Source organism: Erythrolamprus reginae, chromosome 5 (assembly GCF_031021105.1).
Source record: "Erythrolamprus reginae isolate rEryReg1 chromosome 5, rEryReg1.hap1, whole genome shotgun sequence".
Lineage (NCBI taxonomy): Eukaryota > Metazoa > Chordata > Lepidosauria > Squamata > Dipsadidae > Erythrolamprus > Erythrolamprus reginae.
The window spans coordinates 114,953,989-114,971,143 of NC_091954.1; the positions used below are offsets into that span (position 1 = coordinate 114,953,989).

Sequence of the window (17,155 nt, forward strand, 5' to 3'; positions counted from 1 at the left end):
TCATTCTAAAAAGGTAAAGGTTCCCCTCGCACGTATGTGCCAGTTGTTCCTGACTCTAGGGGGCGGTGCTCATCTCCATTTCTAAGCCAGAGCTGGTGCTGTCCGAAGAAGTCCAATTGGTCATGTGGCCAGCATGACTAAGCGGCAAAGAGGCACCAAAGGTAGTTCCTATTTTTCGACTTGCATTTTTTATGTGCTTTCAAACTGCTAGGTTGGATCACTTTAATTCTATTCTAATTCTATTCTATTCCATTCTATTCTTCTATATTATCCTATTCTATTCTAATTATTCCATTCTACTCTAATTCTATTCTATTCTAATTCTATTCTATTTCTCTATTCCATTCTATTCTTCTATATTATCCTATTTTAATTATTCCATTCCATTCCTATTCTATTCTATTCCCCATATTCCATTCTATTCTTCTATATTATCCTATTCTATTCTAATTATTTCATTCCACTCTTATTCTATTCTATTCTAATTCCTCTATTCCATTCTATTCCTCTATATTATTCTGTTCTATTCTATTTTAATTTTTATTCTATTCTATTCCATTCCATATTTTCTTTTTTCTTTTCTTTTCTTTTCTTTTCTTTTCCATTCCATTCAATTTCTATTCTATTCTATTCTAATTCTATTCCATTCCGTTCTATATTTTCCATTACATTCTATTCTATTTCTGTTGTTATTCTATTCAATTCCATATTTTCTATTCTATTGTATTGTTTTTCTGTTCTTTTCAAATATTCTATTCCATTGTATTCTTATTCTATTTTGGTGTTATTTTATGTACTTCATTGGAGTTTCCTCAAGGAGTTGCTTCACACAGCCAGGCTGCGATACTGGTAGGCCTCAATTTACGACCGTCACTGAGCCTGGAGTTATGCTTGTAAGTCATGCAGGGAATTAAGCGGTTCGCCACAAGACCGCATTCAATATTAGACTTCTGTGGCAGTGGTTAAGCAAACACAGAGGCCCTGAAACAACGGCAGGCTTTGTTAAGCGACAGCCATGGTCGCTAAGAGAATCCATTATATGCAACAGGGTGTGGTTTTTTGTGGTTTTTTGCCAGAAACCAGAAGGAAATGCAATTTCTGGTCAAAAAACAACAGCATTGCAGTCGCATGACCACAGGAATACTGGAAATGGCTGTTTTCCGAACTTTTAAAATCTGAATATGATGATTTTGGGTTGTCATTGGCCCTGGGCAGATCCGTCATAACTCCAAACAGTCAATATTCAAGGACTATCTGATCCCTGTTTGCAATGTCTCCCGTCCAAAGTTTGTGCTGCCTCCAAGTCAGGCGGATACCGTATTTTTCAGATTATAAGACACACCCTTTTTCCCCGCTAAAAGGGGTTGAAAATTTGGGGGCTTCTTATACTCCGAATGAAGCTTTTTCGAAGCTTCCCCCCCAGCTCTAACTAGGTCTTAACGATCATAGAAACATAGAAGATTAGTGGCAAAAAAAGACCTCCTGGTCCATCTAGTCTGCCCTTATATTATTTCCTGTATTTTATCTTAGGATGGATCTATGTTTATTCCAGGAATGTTTCCCTCCTGTAGCCGGGCCTGAATCCTGACTGTTGAGGACCTAGATAATCGGCTTCTTCCAAGGACCGCTGGAATTGGAGCGCCGCCACCGTCTCAACAACCTTCCCCATAAAGGGGAGGTTGGAGACTGGACGGTAGTTATTAAGCATGGCTGGGTCCAGGGAAGGCTTCTTGAGGAGGGGGCACACAAGTGCCTCCTTGTAAGGAGCCGGGAAGGTCCCCCTCCCCAAAGAAGCATTGACAATCTCCTGGACACAGCTCCATGTCACCTCTCGGCTGGCCGAAACCAACCAAGAGGGATATGGATCCCCTAAGCAGGTGGCGGAACTCACAGCTCCAATGGCCTTGTCCACTTCATCAGGTGTCACCAAGTCAAACTCCTCCCAGACAGATGGACAAAGTCGGGCTCCAGTCACCTCGACTGACCCGTTGTCAGCTGACACTGCTATCCAATCGGAGTCGAGCTCTGCCCGGATCCGAGCGACTTTCTCAGCGAAAAACGAGTTAAACTCCTCGGCACTGCTCTGCAAGGGCTCCCCAACTCCCCTCTGGTTCAGAAGGGAGCGGGTCACCCTAAACAGAGCGGTCGCATGGGATTCCACTGATGCAATCAAGGCGGCATGATATGCGCATCTTGCCGCCTCGAGTGCCACTTTGTAAGTCTTCATGTGAGCTCTTACAAGTGTTTAGTCAGATTCGGATTTACTCTTCCTCCATTGCTTCTCTAGACGTCTCTTCTGGCGTTTCAACTCCCGGAGCTCCTCGTTGAACCATGGAGCTCTCCGGGGTCTAGTGCCACAGAGAGGTTGCAACGCCGCAATTCGGTCAAGAGCCTCCGTTACAGCTCTATTCCAGGCCACGGTAAGAGACTCTGCCGAACCATGGACGAGTGAATCTGGTAAAACCCCAAGCGCCCTCTGAAAGCCCTCTGGGTCCATCAGGCGTCTGGGACGGAACCTCCTTTTATTCCCTTTGTTTTCCTCCTGTAAATCTAGGTGCATCTTATAGTCCGAAATAATACGATAATCAAAAGATAGATTTTCTGCCCCACGCCAGCTGCCGTAAAAGAAATCACAACCGGAAGCAGATTTTAGAAGGATTCCAGGAATTTATTTTATGGTAGTTTTATTCCCAGTTTTTCTTTATTAGAATTTCTGGTGGGGGGGAGAGCAAAGAGGAGACGACGCCTTCCTATACCGAGTCTCCAAACTCATGTGGGCGTTCAAAGGAGGTTGTTAAAACACACACACACACAAACTAAGTGGCAACTTTGCGAGAGGCGGAGAAGTGGAACTGCAAAAGAGCAACATGACTCCATCCCAAAGACGTCTCGACTTCCTTTCCTACCGCCATGGAGAATATTCCAGTTTATCCACCCGGCGAACAGGCTGAGCAAGAGGTTATTTACACCAAGGTGGGACAGATCCAACCAGGGAGGCGCTCTGCTCAAAATCCCCCCCAACCCAATTCAAGGGTCTCCAACCTTGGCCACTTGAAGACTTGTGGACTTCAACTTCACAAGTCCACAAGTCTTCAAGTGGCCAAGGTTGGGGACCCCGATCTAAGATGGAACAATTGCTTCCAACATATTCACGGCTCCACGCTGAAAGCGGGTGAAACCTTTCAACCAGTTTGAGTTAAAACCAAGGACCCCCACACTGAAAGGGTCAAAAAAGTCAAGATGGCAGCTACGGTCTGCAACCGAAGCCCTATCGTTTTGCTTTGTTTTGAATGTAGGCCGTGAGGCTTGGCTAGGCCTGCGGCGGCCATCTTTACCTTGCCCTCCCCTCTTGTTAAAAGGAAAGAAACCACACCCCAGTTTCGAAGAAACAACATCTGCCAAAATTAAAATTGAAATTAAGATTTAAGAAGTCTCGGTTCTTTCCCCACCGAGTCAGTTCGGGATATCTGCCAATATTTTGGGGGGCAGGATTCGTGACCGGAAGCCAGGCCTGGTCATTCTCCACCGCCAGGCCTCTTCAGCACCGCGCTGTACTTCGCGGCTCCGTTGTCGGCTCGCAGAACCACGTCCACCAATGCGAATATGGAGATGACCTTGAATGGGAGACAGAGAAGCCGAAGCAAAAGTTAGTTGGATCTCTGGAACGGAATGCTCGTCAAATCTCAGAATTTTTGCCCCAAACTATTATTGCTACAGATACAGATGATCAGTGTTGGAAGGGACCTTGTAGGTCATCTAGTCCAGCCCTCCATCCAAGCAGGAGACCCTACACTATTTCTAACCAATAGCAGTCCGGTCTCTTCTTGAATGCCTCCAGGGATGAAGCTCCCACAACTTCCAAAGGCAACTTCTGTTCCATCGGTTGGTTGTTATGTCAGAAAATTCCTCCTTATTTCATAGGAACATAGAAGATTGACGGCAGAAAAAGACCTCATGGTCCATCTATTATTTTTATTTTCTTTTTTCTTTCTTTCTTTCTTTCTTTCTTTCCTTCCTTCCTTCTTTATTTATTTATTTATTACAGTTGTATGCTGCCTTTCTCTAAAACCTCGGGGCGGCCCTTATACTATTTCCTGTATTTTATCTTAGGATAGATCTATGTTTATCCCAGGCATGTTTCAATTCAGTTCCTGTGGATTTACCAACCACGTCTGCTGGAAGTTTGTTCCAAGGATCTACTACTCTTTCAGTAAAATAATATTTTCTCATGTTGCTCTTGATCTTTCCCCCAACTAACGTCAGATTGTGTCCCCTTGTTCTTGTGTTCATTTTCCAATTAAAAACACTTCCCTCCTGAACGTTATTTAACCCTTTAACATATTTGAATGTTTCGATCAAAAGATCTCTGCCGTAAATCTTCTATGTTTCTAAGGGGAAGCCAGACAGACCGAACAACTGTCTTACTAACTTAACATCTGCAGCAATTCACTTAACAACTGTGGCAAGAAAAGTCACTGAACAAACTGAACTCACTGTCCCGCTTAGCAACATCAACGTTGGGCTGTGGTTGCGAGTTGCAAAGCCTGTGTTGCAAGGCATTAAAAACCTTTTTTTCATTTCCAAGCAAATGCAGCTGTCATTTTTTTCCTGGCATTGCTTCAGCCCTCTGTCCCCACCAACCTTCGCAGAATCAGTATTACAGGCAAAGTCCGTGTAGGTTTGGATTTTTTTAACAGAAACAACTTTGGTTAATTATTTCTGATCCTTTTCCAGGCAAATGGCAGCATTTGTCATTTTTATAGCCACTTTACCCTCGGGTTAATGGGTTTCGCGTGCCAAGGAAATCAGCTGGCGGGGCTGTGCGTTTCATTTACTTTATTGTCACTGCACTCCCGTGCAACGAAATTAAATGCCATCCTCAGCGTGCATTATAGAAACATAGAAGATTGACGGCAGAAAAAGACCTCCTGGTCCATCTAGTCTGCCCTTATACAGTGGTACCTCTACTTAAGAACTTAATTCGTTCCGTGACCAGGTTCTTAAGTAGAAGCAATTTTTCCCATAGGAATCAATGTGAAAGCAAATAATAATAATAATAATAATAATAATAATAATAATAATAATAATAATAATTTATTGGATTTGTATGCCGCCCCTCTCCATAGACTCATGCGTGCAAACCCATTAGGAAAGAAATAAAAGCTTGGAATTTGGGTGGGAGGAGGAGGAGGAGGAAGAAGAGGAGGAGGACAGTCGTTGCTGAAGGAAGAAAGTGAGGGGAGGGGAATAAAAAAAATCCAAAACTTTAAGGCTTAAAAAACAAAAAAGAGGGACTCTGAGGTGGCGAGGAGGAGCACACCCCTCCCATACACTGCGCCAGAGAGAGAAACCCAGGGGAAATGGCAGGAAACTGACTGGGCCTTCGTGCCGCTCTCAAATCTACTGGGAAATTTTTCCGGGCTCGGGTTCTTAAGTAGAAAATGGCTCTTAAGAAGAGGCAAAAAAATCTTGAACACTTGGTTCTTATCTAGAAAAGTTCTTAAGTAGAGGCGTTCTTAAGTAGAGGTACCACTGTACTGCATTTTATATTACGATGGATCTGTGTCTGTCCCAGGCATGTTTAAATCCAGTTCCTGTGGATTGACCAACCACGTCTGCTGGAAGTTTGTTCCAAGCATCTACTACTCTTTCAGTCAAATAATCTTTTCTCATGTGGCTTCTGATCTTTCCCCCAACTAACCTTAGATTGTGCCCCCTTGTTCTTGTGTTCACTTCCCTATTAAAAACACTTCCCTCCTGAACATTATTTAACCACAACCGAATTCTTGGTAACTGAGATCGCTCCGTTGTGTACCGTAAGGCATGGAAAAGGCCATTCCCTGAGAAACTCTGCCAGGGTCCCTTGACTGGATGGCCCCCGTGTGCGGCTCGGGGCCAAACCTAAGCGCAGGAGAGCCAGGCGGGAAGTGGGGTGAAGGTGGGGGAGAGAGGTAGAGGCCAACGCAATGGCTCCCCACCTTTTTTTGGCCATGCCCCACCTAAGCATCCCCTCCACCGTGACATATAATTCTTACTATTCAAAAAGTGAACTACTCACGCGGAGGAAATGTAAAAGGCATTAACTTGGTTTAAAGAAGGTTCCAATTTCCTCCATTAAAAAGCACATTGCCCCCCTGTGGGGCGTGTGTGTGTGTGTGCTAACGTTACCTGCCGTGGGGCGTCCTGCTCCGCGCTCTGCGGTTCCCACATCAGCGACAACTGTGGCTTTTTCCCCACTTTTTGAAAGTGGAACCCCACCAGCGGCAGAGCCTGTAAATAGAACAGGGTATTATTAGATTGTATATTTCTTTTGCATAAATACCTTTTATTGACATTGTTTTATCTTTTAATAGTTGTAAACCGCTCAGAGTTATCCCCTGGGGAGGAGGTAAAACATGTGGCCGATGGATTTAATAAATAAGTAAATAAATTATATGGTTTTCATGCTGCCACTCAGTCGCCCAGGCTGGGCCGGTGGAGCAAAGGGCCACCAGAGTTGAGGTTCGAGATAAGGGTTGTGTTTCCTCTGCTGCCTGTTCACGGGCCCTTCAGGCAGCCGATGCTGCCTGTGCCAAGCACATGTTGCCAATGAGGCCAAAGGTAGCCCAGGAGGGCCAGGGACTGGCTTCTTGCAGGGGTCCTTCAGAAACCGCGGGGAAGGAAGCTATGAAACCTGGGTGAGCCAATTCCCAGGTGATGGTGTGTTCTAGTTCTACCATAGGAATGAATGAATGGGTGACGCTGAGGTTTCTAGACCAGGGTTTCCCAACCTTGGCAACTTGAAGATATTTGGACTTCAACTCCCAGAATTCCCCAGCCAGCAAATGCGAGTCTACGGAGAGGGGTGGCATACAAATCCAATAAATGAATGAATGAATGAATGAATGAATGAATAAATTAATTAATTAATCCTGGGAGTTGAAGCCCAGGTATCTTCAAGTTGCCACGGTTGGGAAACACTGGTCTAGACAAATGATGGTGAACCTTTTTTGGTCCGCGTGCCAAAAGGGGTGTGTTTGGGTGTGCTAGCATGAGTGCATGTGATCACATCCATTCCCTCCCTCCCCATCACCACGCCTGCACACACACACACCCTCACTGCCCCCTGCGTATGTGCACAGGCTCAAATTCATGCACATGTCCTCATGCAAAATTTCACTTATTGTGTGCAGGAGCCAAATCTTGTGCAGAGGTGCTTGGGGAGAAATTGAAAATATCTGCGGAAGTTGCCAAAATGTCGCTTGTGTGCACATCCTCACACAATATTTTGCTTGATGTGCATGCGCAGAAGCCAAATCTTCTGTGGGGGCGCGGGGGAAACCACATGCGCAAAAGCAAAAATCTCGACAAAAATTGCCAAAATCTCACCGAAAATTGCCAAAATATCACCAAAAATTGCCAAAATCTCGCTCTCGCGCGCATCCTCACATAAAATTTCACTTGTTGAGCATGCGCTAAAGCCAAATCCCTCACTGATGTCCTCAGAGGGGTCACCGGTTGGATTAAGGCGAGCGACCCTTTACTGAGGGTCAGGGTTTATAAGGGTTTCCTACTTGGGCCGGTGGGGTTGGGCTAGATGACCTTCAAGGGCCCTTCCACCTCTGTTCATCTGATCTGGAATTGCGGCCGGAAGTCGAGGACTCCCTCTATCACAGCTCTGTCGTGCAAGGCAGTTCTGGAGCTCATTTGGGGATGGAGGAAGCCTCCCCACCGCCTTTGTTCCGTCTCCTGCCATCCCTCCCTCCCTTTTCCCTTCTCCAATCGCTGTTTGGGGACGCCGGGACGGTACCGCCCTGCGCCTCCATCTGCCCTTCGAAGGAACCAGGGCCGTTATCTCCTCCCGACGCAGCCATTAAAGCCGAGCAGATCCTGCCAAGCAGGCAATTCCGCCCTGCCAACGATCCAGCGGGGAGACGTCGGATTTCATTTCCGCTGCTCACAAACGCTGCTCAGCGGCATCTAGCGGTCCTTCGTCTGCCATATCGCTGGTCCCTGGTGATCCGATGGCAGCAGGAGGCCACAAAGAGCCAGGATTGGACGCTCTAAGCCGAATTCTTTGTTCCCCTTTTTTCGGTTTCTAAATATCCATTTCATTGTTCCTTCATCTATCTCAGGCTCGGTCTGAATTAAGCTTTTAGGTCTTTTTAGAGAAGAGTTCTTCAAATTTGGCAACTTTAAGATCATATGCTGCAACATCCTACCTGTCAACGGTTACTTCAGCTTCAACCGCAACAACACAAGAGCACGCAACAGATTCAAACTTAATATTAACCGCTCCAAACTTGACTGTAAAAAATATGACTTTAACAATCGAGTTGTCAAAGCGTGGAACTCATTACCGGATTCAGTAGTGTCAACCCCTAACCCCCAACATTTCTCCCTTAGACTCTCCACGATTGACCTCTCCAGGTTCCTAAGAGGTCAGTAAGGGGCGTACATAAGTGCACCAGTGTGCCTTTCGTCCCCTGTCCAATTGTCTCTCCTTTATCTCACATATCATATATTTTTTCTTCCTTTCATATATCTTCTCCTCTATTTTTACACATTATCTTTATATATATATTACTATATGTCTATTCTCTTCTATATGTATTGTGTATTGGACAAAATAAATAAATAAAAAATAAATAACAGTGGAGCTGAGCTAGGGCAACAGCTCGTGTGCCAGCAGATATGGCTCCCCGTGCCATAGGTTCACCATCACTGGATTAAATGGTTTGGCTGGATAATTTCTCAGATCCGTCCTGCCAGCCCACATGGACTCACGTTGCAGTAAATGCGCTTCTGGACTCCGAATCGCAGCACCAGGACGTCAAAGGCCTCGCTCAGGACACCCATCACCATGGCCTCCGACTCTAACGGTCCACACTCCTGCGAGACACAACACACGGGTGGGGAGGGGGGCACAGAAAGAGGGAGGGATGAGCAAAGCAGAACGGCCATTTTGTTGCCCCCGGAGATTCGAACCTGGTTCCCATCCGAGCCTCCTAAACGTGCAAAACCCTAGTGCGACGTTTGGAAAGAAGACAAATAATCGGAGGCCTTTGGCTCGGATCGAATCCCGAGGGGAATCCCAAGCTCTGATTCGCTTAATAGCGGTGGCCATGACAAAGGCCGTAAAACGAACCCCACTCGTCTTAACAACGTTTCACTGAATGATGAATTAATTGGGCTAATTGGGACGTTTATGATAAATTATTTGGATTTTTCTTCCACTTTTGAATTGATAGTATGTTAGATCCCTGTAACAGATAAAATTTAAGACTTAGTCGTTACGATTGGGAATTCTGGTTTCTTTCTCTTCTTTTTAAAAGGGCGATTACAATATAAGTAATGGTAAGAAATATACATGAAATTGATATTAAGGATATATCGAGGAGGTTGAAGCATGATGGACTAAATCAGATGTAATTAAAAAAGAAACAGCTAAAAGAAACTGTATTAGTTAATAGGTTTTTTAAAATACATATAAGAAATTTGAATAATAATTTTTTATCCAGATGTCAAATGTACAGGATTATGAATGAATTATGAATACCCAATTTAAAAATTTTATTATTGTATTGTATTTTAAGATTGAAATACCGCACGAATCCCAGCGACCGATAAGGTCCCACAGAGTTGGCCTTCTCCGGGTCCCGTGGACTAAACAATGTCGTTTGGTGGGCCCCAGGGGAAGAGGCTTCTCTGTGGCGGCCCCGGCCCTCAGGAACCAACTCCCCCCGGAGATTAGAATTGCCCCCACCCTCCCTGTCTTTCGTAAACTATTCAAGAATCACTTATACTGCCAGGCATGGGGGAGTTGAGATATTCCTTCCCCCTAGGCCATTACAAGTTATGCATGGTATGTTTGTGTGTATGTTTGGTTTTATAATAAGGGTTTTTAGTTGTTTTTATTATTGGATTGTTCATGTTGTTTTATCATTGTTGTTAGCTGCCCCGAGTCTACGGAGAGGGGCGGCATACAAATCCAATAAATAATAATAATAATAATAATAATAATAATAATAATAATAATTATTATTATTATTATTATTATTATTATTATTATATTGCACATGTGATTGTTGTAAAAAAAAAACCTTTTTCCTGGAAAAAAAAAAGAATGACGGGAATGTTGGGCTCATTTGCAGTCGTATGTTGAGGGCCGGCTGTGATTGATGAGAGAAAAAAAGAAATGCGACCCAGCCAATTTTCAGAGCGCCCCCCTCAATACCCACCCCTGGTGCCTCTCCTTCCCCCTCTAGGGTCCCGAATGGGCCTCGGGCCCCTGACCTTGACAAAGACGGAAAAGAAGAGATCGGCGCTGAGCTCCTGCACTCGCTTGGAAGCCATCTTCCGGTCGTTGCAATGCTCGGCCCTCTTCTGCATCTCGGCCTCCTCCATGTGTGGGACAGGACCCAGCCCTACAAGAGAAAGACCTTCTGGTTGGAGGCAGCCTGAGGATCACTTTGAGGTTCAACTACTGCGACGCTCTCTACATGGGGCTGCCTTTGAAAAGTGTTCGGAAACTTCAGATCGTGCAGAATTATTATTATTATTATTATTATTATTATTATTATTATTGTTGTTGTTGTTGTTGTTGTCGTTGTCATCGTCCTCATCATCATCATCATCATTATCATTATTATTATTTATTAGATTTGTATGCCACCCCTCTCCAAAGACTCGGGACGGCTCACAGCAGTAATAAAAACAATATAGTAGTGGAACAAATCAAATACAGTGGAACCCCGACATAAGAGCTGCTCTACTTAAGAGCAACTCGAGATAAGAGCTGGGAGGGGAGAGATATTTTTGTTCTACTTACAAGCCCAAATTCGAGATACAAGCGCCAAGGAGCTGTCTCCTGAAGCCAAACGCTAACTTCCGCGTTCGGCTTCAGGAGACAGCTGCGAAGCGGCGCGCGTGTTTTAAAAGGTTGCAGCCGGCCTGGGGGGCTCGGGGGGGTGCTTGCAGCTTTCTTTCTTGCTCTTTTTCTTTCTCTCTTTTACCTTCCCTTCCTCTATTTCTTCTTTTCTTTCTCCTTCCCACCTTCTTCCCTCCCTCCCTCCTTTCACTCATTCCTCTCTTACTCTCCCCTTTCATAAGTTTCCTTGCTTCCTTCCTCTGTTCCTGTCCCTTCCCCCTTTCTTTCTTTCTTTCTTTCTTGCTCTTTTTCTTTCTCTCTTTTACCTTCCCTTCCTCTATTTCTTCTTTTCTTTCTCCTTCCCACCTTCTTCCCTCCCTCCCTCCCTTCACTCATTCCTCTCTTACTCTCTCCTTTCATAAGTTTCCTTGCTTCCTTCCTCTGTTCCTGTCCCTTCCCTCTTTCCTTCCTTCCTTCCCACCCTCCGTCCATTCATTCACCCATTCCTCTCTTGATCGCTTAAAGCCGGTCCCTGGTGCAAAAAGGGTTGGGGACCTCTGTCCTACAGGATTGGGTGGCAGAGAAGTTGAACATATGTAAATTTAAAAGTTTAAGAAAGTTTACAAGTTAAGTGAAAGAAACTTCATTATTCATTTATATGTACATGTACATTTCTTCATTAAAAACATGTCTTTCTGCATAATTTAGACTAACTTTGTGAGTTTTTTGAGGGCTGGAACCAATTAAAATTATTTACATTAATTCCTATGGGGAAAAGTCGTTCGAGATAAGAGCTGCTCGACTTAAGAGCCCAGGTCCGGAACGAATTAAACTCGTATCTCGAGGTACCACTGTATTAAAAGAACATATAAAACCCTATCATTATTTAAAAAAAACCAAACAGCACATTCATACCAAACATAAAACAAAGTACAAAAAACTCCCCCATGCCTGGCAGTATAGGTGGGTCTTGAGTAGTTTACGAAAGACAAGGAGGGTGGGGGCAATTCTAATCTCCAGGGGGAGTTGGTTCCAGAGGGCCGGGGCCGCCACAGAGAAGGCTCTTCCCCTGGGGCCTGCCAAATGACATTGTTTAGTTGACGGGACCCGGAGAAGGCCAACTCTGTGGGACCTTATTGGTCGCTTGGATTCATGCGGTAGCAGGCAGTTCTGGAGGTACTCTGGTCCAATGCCATGTAGGGCTTCAGTCCAGAATACGGCCGCAAGAGCTATTGTGGGGTTACCTAGGTTCACCCACGTCTCTCCAATACTCCATGGATTGCACTGGCTGCCGATCAGTTTCTGGTCACAATTCAAAGTGTTGGTAATGACCTATAAAGCCCTATATGGTAACGGACCAGAATACCTCCGGGACCGTCTTCTGCCACACAAATCCCAGCGGCCGATAAGGTCCCACAGAGTTGGCCTTCTCTGGATCCTGTCGACAAAACAATGTCGTTTGGCGGGCCCCAGGGGAAGAGCCTTCTCTGTGGCGGCCCCAGCTCTCTGGAATCAACTCCCCCAAGGCAGCAGAATTGCCCTCACCCTCCTTGTTTTTCATAAATTGCTTAAGACCCACCTATATCGCCAGGCATGGGGGAATTGAGACATCCATAATGTTAGTACAAGGTACATGGTTGTTAGGGTTTGCCATTGTAAACTACCTATTGTAGTCTCTTGTACTATCACTTTAAATATTTAGAGCTGGTTCGCCATAAGAGGGCGCTAGTACTCCTTCCCTCAATGATGCTTTATCGCTCATTCACTTTTGCTTTGCCTTGAGGGGGGAGTGTATTTGCTTAGTGCTTATTATATTGGATGGCTTAGTGCTTGTTATGGATTGTTTCTATTTTGTATATAGGTAAATATTACTTATTAAGCATAAATAAGTCTGTGTCTTTTTCTTTGGCTTTATCACACGTCCACACTCTGTTAAAATTCTCTGCTCAGTGTATGTCAAAGGTCTCATAGCCAAGCTATACCGAGACATACCAACACATAACCTAACAGCCTCCAGACACCGGCACATCACTTCACCCTAAAAAACTCACCCAGCGAAGCTGAGAGCAGCCGGTGCACCACGATGTCTGGAAACCGGCGGATGGGCGACGTGAAATGGGTGTAGAGAGGCACGTTGAGGGCGTAGTGGCGGAAGAGGGCCTCGTCCTTCAGTACGCCGGTGCAGAAATAGACCGCCATCTGCAAAGAGGAGGTGTTAAAAGGAGTGTGCAGAGTGATCTCTGGTTTGTCAAAGATACACATACACAAACAAGGAAACGTGGAGTTCTAGCACATATCCGGCTGACAGCCCAGAGATACGAGTAATAGAAACATAGAAGACTGACGGCAGAAAAAGACCTCATGGTCCATCTAGTCTGCCCTTATACTATTTCCATGGTTCCAATCCAGATACATTAAGTACATGTATATGAAATATTATTTACTTTGGCAAATTTCTTAGTCGAGAACAGTCCTAGTCATATACAGTTAAATCCAGTCAATGAATATACAAAATTATAAGTCTTACTTGTTCAGCTTACAAATACATAAACCAGCATTTGAACACACAGTTTCTACTACAGTAGTCACAGAGAAATAACATAATAGAAAATATAATAATATAATAGTAATATACTGCTCAAAAAAATAAAGGGAACACTCAAATAGCACATCCTAGATCTGAATGAATGAAATATTCTCACTGAATACTTTGTTCTGTACAAAGTTAAACGTGCACAACAGCAGGTGAAATTGATTGTCAATCAGTGTTGCTTCCTAAGTTTGATTTCACAGAAGTTTGATTTACTTGGAGTTATACCATGTTGTTTAAGTGTTCCCTTTATTTTTTGTATAATAATATAATATAATAATCATATAATAATAGAAATAGCAGGGAGAGAGAAAAACACGCTTCTGGCTCCCTCTTGTGGCAGTCCGTAACACCACCTCTTAAAGCAATAGTGTTTCAATACATTTAAGCATGCATTAGAAACATAGAAACATAGAAGTCTGAGGGCAGAAAAAGACCTCATGGTCCATCTAGTCTGCCCTTATACTATTTTCTGTATTTTATCTTAGGATGGATATATGTTTATCCCAGGCATGTTTAAATTCAGTTACTGTGGATTTATCTACCACATCTGCTGGAAGTTTGTTCCAAGGATCTACTACTCTTTCAGTCAAATAATATTTTCTCATGTTGCTTTTGATCTTTCCCCCAACTAACTTCAGATTGTGTCCCCTTGTTCTTGTGTTCACTTTCCTATTAAAAACACTTCCCTCCTGGACCTTATTTAACCCTTTAACATATTTAAATGTTTCGATCATGTCCCCCCTTTCTCTTCTGTCCTCCAGACTAGACAGATTGAGTTCATGAAGTCTTTCCTGATACGTTTTATGCTTCAGACCTTCCACCATTCTTGTAGCCCGTCTTTGGACCCGTTCAATTTTGTCAATATCTTTTTGTAGGTGAGGTCTCCAGAATTGAACACAGTATTCCAAATGTGGTCTCACCAGCGCTCTATACAGCGGGATCACAATCTCCCTCTTCCTGCTTGTTATACCTCTAGCTATGCAGCCAAGCATCCTCTAGCTATGCAGCCAAGCAAGTAATATATAAAACAAACCATAGCTGGTTTGTTTTATATATTACCAAACCCAACCAGTTATGTTCATAGTACTAACAGGAGGGATGGATCAGAAGCAACGAGGCTGGGAAGGAAGATGGAGGTGTTTCCGCCATGGCTGATGGTAAAAGAAGCGGCAAAGTTTTCCGAAGAGCAGGAGCGGAGCCAAGAGCTACGTGGAAATCCTCTTTGGGATGGTCCCTCCTTCCTACCTGCATGGGACGCGAAAACATGTTGGTCAGCACTTCCTTCCTGGCATCACTGTATTGGTCATTCCCAAAGGTTTCATTCAAGCTTTTCTGAGAGAGAGAGAAACAGACAAGGCATTAGGAGTGGGGCAAATATCTCTTGTACTTCTCCATTGTACTCCGTGCTTTTGTTTCCAAGCTGTGGCTAAGCCTTGACCTCAACGGGTGGGCGGTTGAATTTCTTTCGGTGTAGTAGTGAAAAGTGTTGGTCTAGAAACCAGCAGACGGTGAGTTCTAGTCCCATCCTAGACATAAAAGCCGGCTGGGGCAGGGGTAGGCAAAGTTGGCTCTTCTATGGCAGGTGGACTTCAACTCCCAGAATTCCTGAGCTGCCATGATTGGCTCAGGAATTGTGGGAGTTGAAGTCCACAAGTCATAGAAGAGCCATCTTTGCCTACCCCTGGGCTGGGGAAAACTTTGGGCCAATCACTAGGAGGAGGCGAGTTCTAGTCTTGACTTAGGTTAGGACTGATGAGGTTACCCAATTGGGCAACAAAATGTGTGGAAGGAAAACCACTAAGCGCAGAGAGCACCAAGGCTGCACAATCGTCATCCTTCCCTCTAGCATTGATGACATTCTCTAGTTGGGTCATGAAAGGTCTTCAAGAAAATCTCCGAGCTCAGAGAGCAGCAAGGACCTCAGAGTTTTCCTCCTCCTCCTCCCCCTCCTCCCAAACCCATTCCAGAATGATGATGTCCTCTACTTGGGTCACGAAATTTCTCCAAGAAAACAACCCATCACACAGTCCTCCTCCTCCTTCTGCAAACCCACTCATTTCTAGCACTGGTGATGTTCTACAGCAGGGGTTCTCAACCTGGGTGTCGGGACCCCTTTGGGGGCCGAACAACTGTTTCACAGGGGTCACCTAAGACCCTGGTGGGGAAAAGCAAATCTCACATGGTGTTAGGAATTAAAGCTTCTATTCTGGTGCCATGGGACATATTTTTACAATCCAACCAAAAGAAACATAGAAGAATGACAGCAGAAAAAGACCTCAGGGTCCATCTAGTCTGCCCTTATACTATTTTCTGTATTTTATCTCAGGATGGATAGATGTTTATCCCAGGCATGTTTACATTCAGTTACTGTGGATTTATCTACCACGTCTGCTGGAAGTTTGTTCCAAGGATCTACTACTCTTTCAGTAAAATAATATTTTTTCATGTTGCTTTTGATCTTTCCCCCAACTAACTTCATATTGTGCCCCCTTGTTCTTGTGTTCACTTTCCTATTAAAAACACTTCCCTCCTGGACCTTATTTAACTCTTTAACATATTTAAATGTTTCGATCATGTCCCTCCTTTTCCTTCTGTCCTCCAGACTATACAGATTGAGTATAGTCTGTAGTCAGGCATTTATACAGAAGGGGTGTCCCTCCGACCTTCCTGCCAATCAGCTTCAAGCTCTGTTGGGAGAATTGGCACTAGACTTATGGTTGGGGGTCACCACAATATGAGGGACCGTATTAAGGGGTCGCGGCATTAGAAAGGTTGAGAACAACTATAGAGAGGCAAGGAAAGAGATCAACCGTGCTCGGAGAGTACTAAAACCCCCGCAGTTCCTCCTCCTCCTCCTCCCGATTCCGTGGGGAAGAAATGCTCCCTGCTCCCCGCCTTTGAAAATAACCTCTCCACCACCACCACCACCCCGGCTCCTGCCGTTACTCACGTGCAAGGCCCCGGCACTGCTGCTGTCGATCTCCAGGCCCATCTGGTTGCAGAAGGCCATGAGGTCGTGGAGCATCTTGCTCTGGGGCGGGGGATGCCGGCGCAGGAGGGCTCGGGAGGGGAAGGAGCGGTAAATCCGATGGGCCACCGCCATGTTGGCGAGCAGCATAAATTCCTCCACCAGCCTGGAGCAAGAGAGGAGAAAGCGGAGACGGGTGAGAAGGAGGGAGGGAGGGAGACCAGGTGGAAAGACGGGATGGTTAGGGAAGGATGATAAGATCCAGGTAGGCCTCAACTTAGAAACATAGAAAGATAGAAGATTGACAGCCGAAAAAAGACCTCCTGGTCCATCTAGTCTGCCCTTATACTATTTCCTCTATTTTATCCCAGGCATGTTTAAATTCAGTGACTGTGGATTCTTCCTTCCTTCTCTTATTTCCTTCCTTCCTTATTTCCTCCCTCCCTCCCTCCCTTCCTCATTCCCTCCCTCCTTCCTTCTTTATCTTCCTTCCTTCCTTCTCTTTCTTTCCTCCCTCCCTTCCTCATTCATAGAAACATAGAAGACTGACAGCCGAAAAAGACCTCATGGTCCATCTAGTCCACCCTTATACTATTCCCTGTATTTTATCTTAGGATGGATCTATGTTTATTCCAGACATGTTTACATTCAGTTCCTGTGGATTCTTCCTTCCTTCCTTCCTTCCTTCTTTCTTTCTCTTCCTTCCTTATTTCCTTCCTCCCTCCCTCCCTTCCTCCTTCCTTCC

General features: G+C 44.8%; 1 protein-coding gene across 3 annotated transcripts in view; it reads right to left on the reverse strand.

Annotated features, from left to right (window-relative positions):
* Nucleotides 1–2,647: 2,647 nt before the first annotated feature.
* DIS3L2 (DIS3 like 3'-5' exoribonuclease 2) overlaps nt 2,648–17,155 on the reverse strand; it is a 184,581-nt gene continuing 170,073 nt past the window's right edge. For 2 of the 3 annotated variants that reach the window (XM_070753797.1, XM_070753799.1), the window contains exons 16-22: nt 16,393–16,576; nt 14,688–14,774; nt 12,901–13,048; nt 10,276–10,406; nt 8,767–8,871; nt 6,169–6,270; nt 2,648–3,614 (exon numbers count right to left, since the gene is read on the reverse strand). In XM_070753797.1, coding sequence (XP_070609898.1) covers nt 3,516–3,614; nt 6,169–6,270; nt 8,767–8,871; nt 10,276–10,406; nt 12,901–13,048; nt 14,688–14,774; nt 16,393–16,576 — 856 coding nt within the window. In that variant the 3' untranslated portion in view covers nt 2,648–3,515. The remainder of the gene's footprint in view (nt 3,615–6,168; nt 6,271–8,766; nt 8,872–10,275; nt 10,407–12,900; nt 13,049–14,687; nt 14,775–16,392; nt 16,577–17,155) is intronic. The other variant, XR_011559263.1, reaches the window with a different exon arrangement.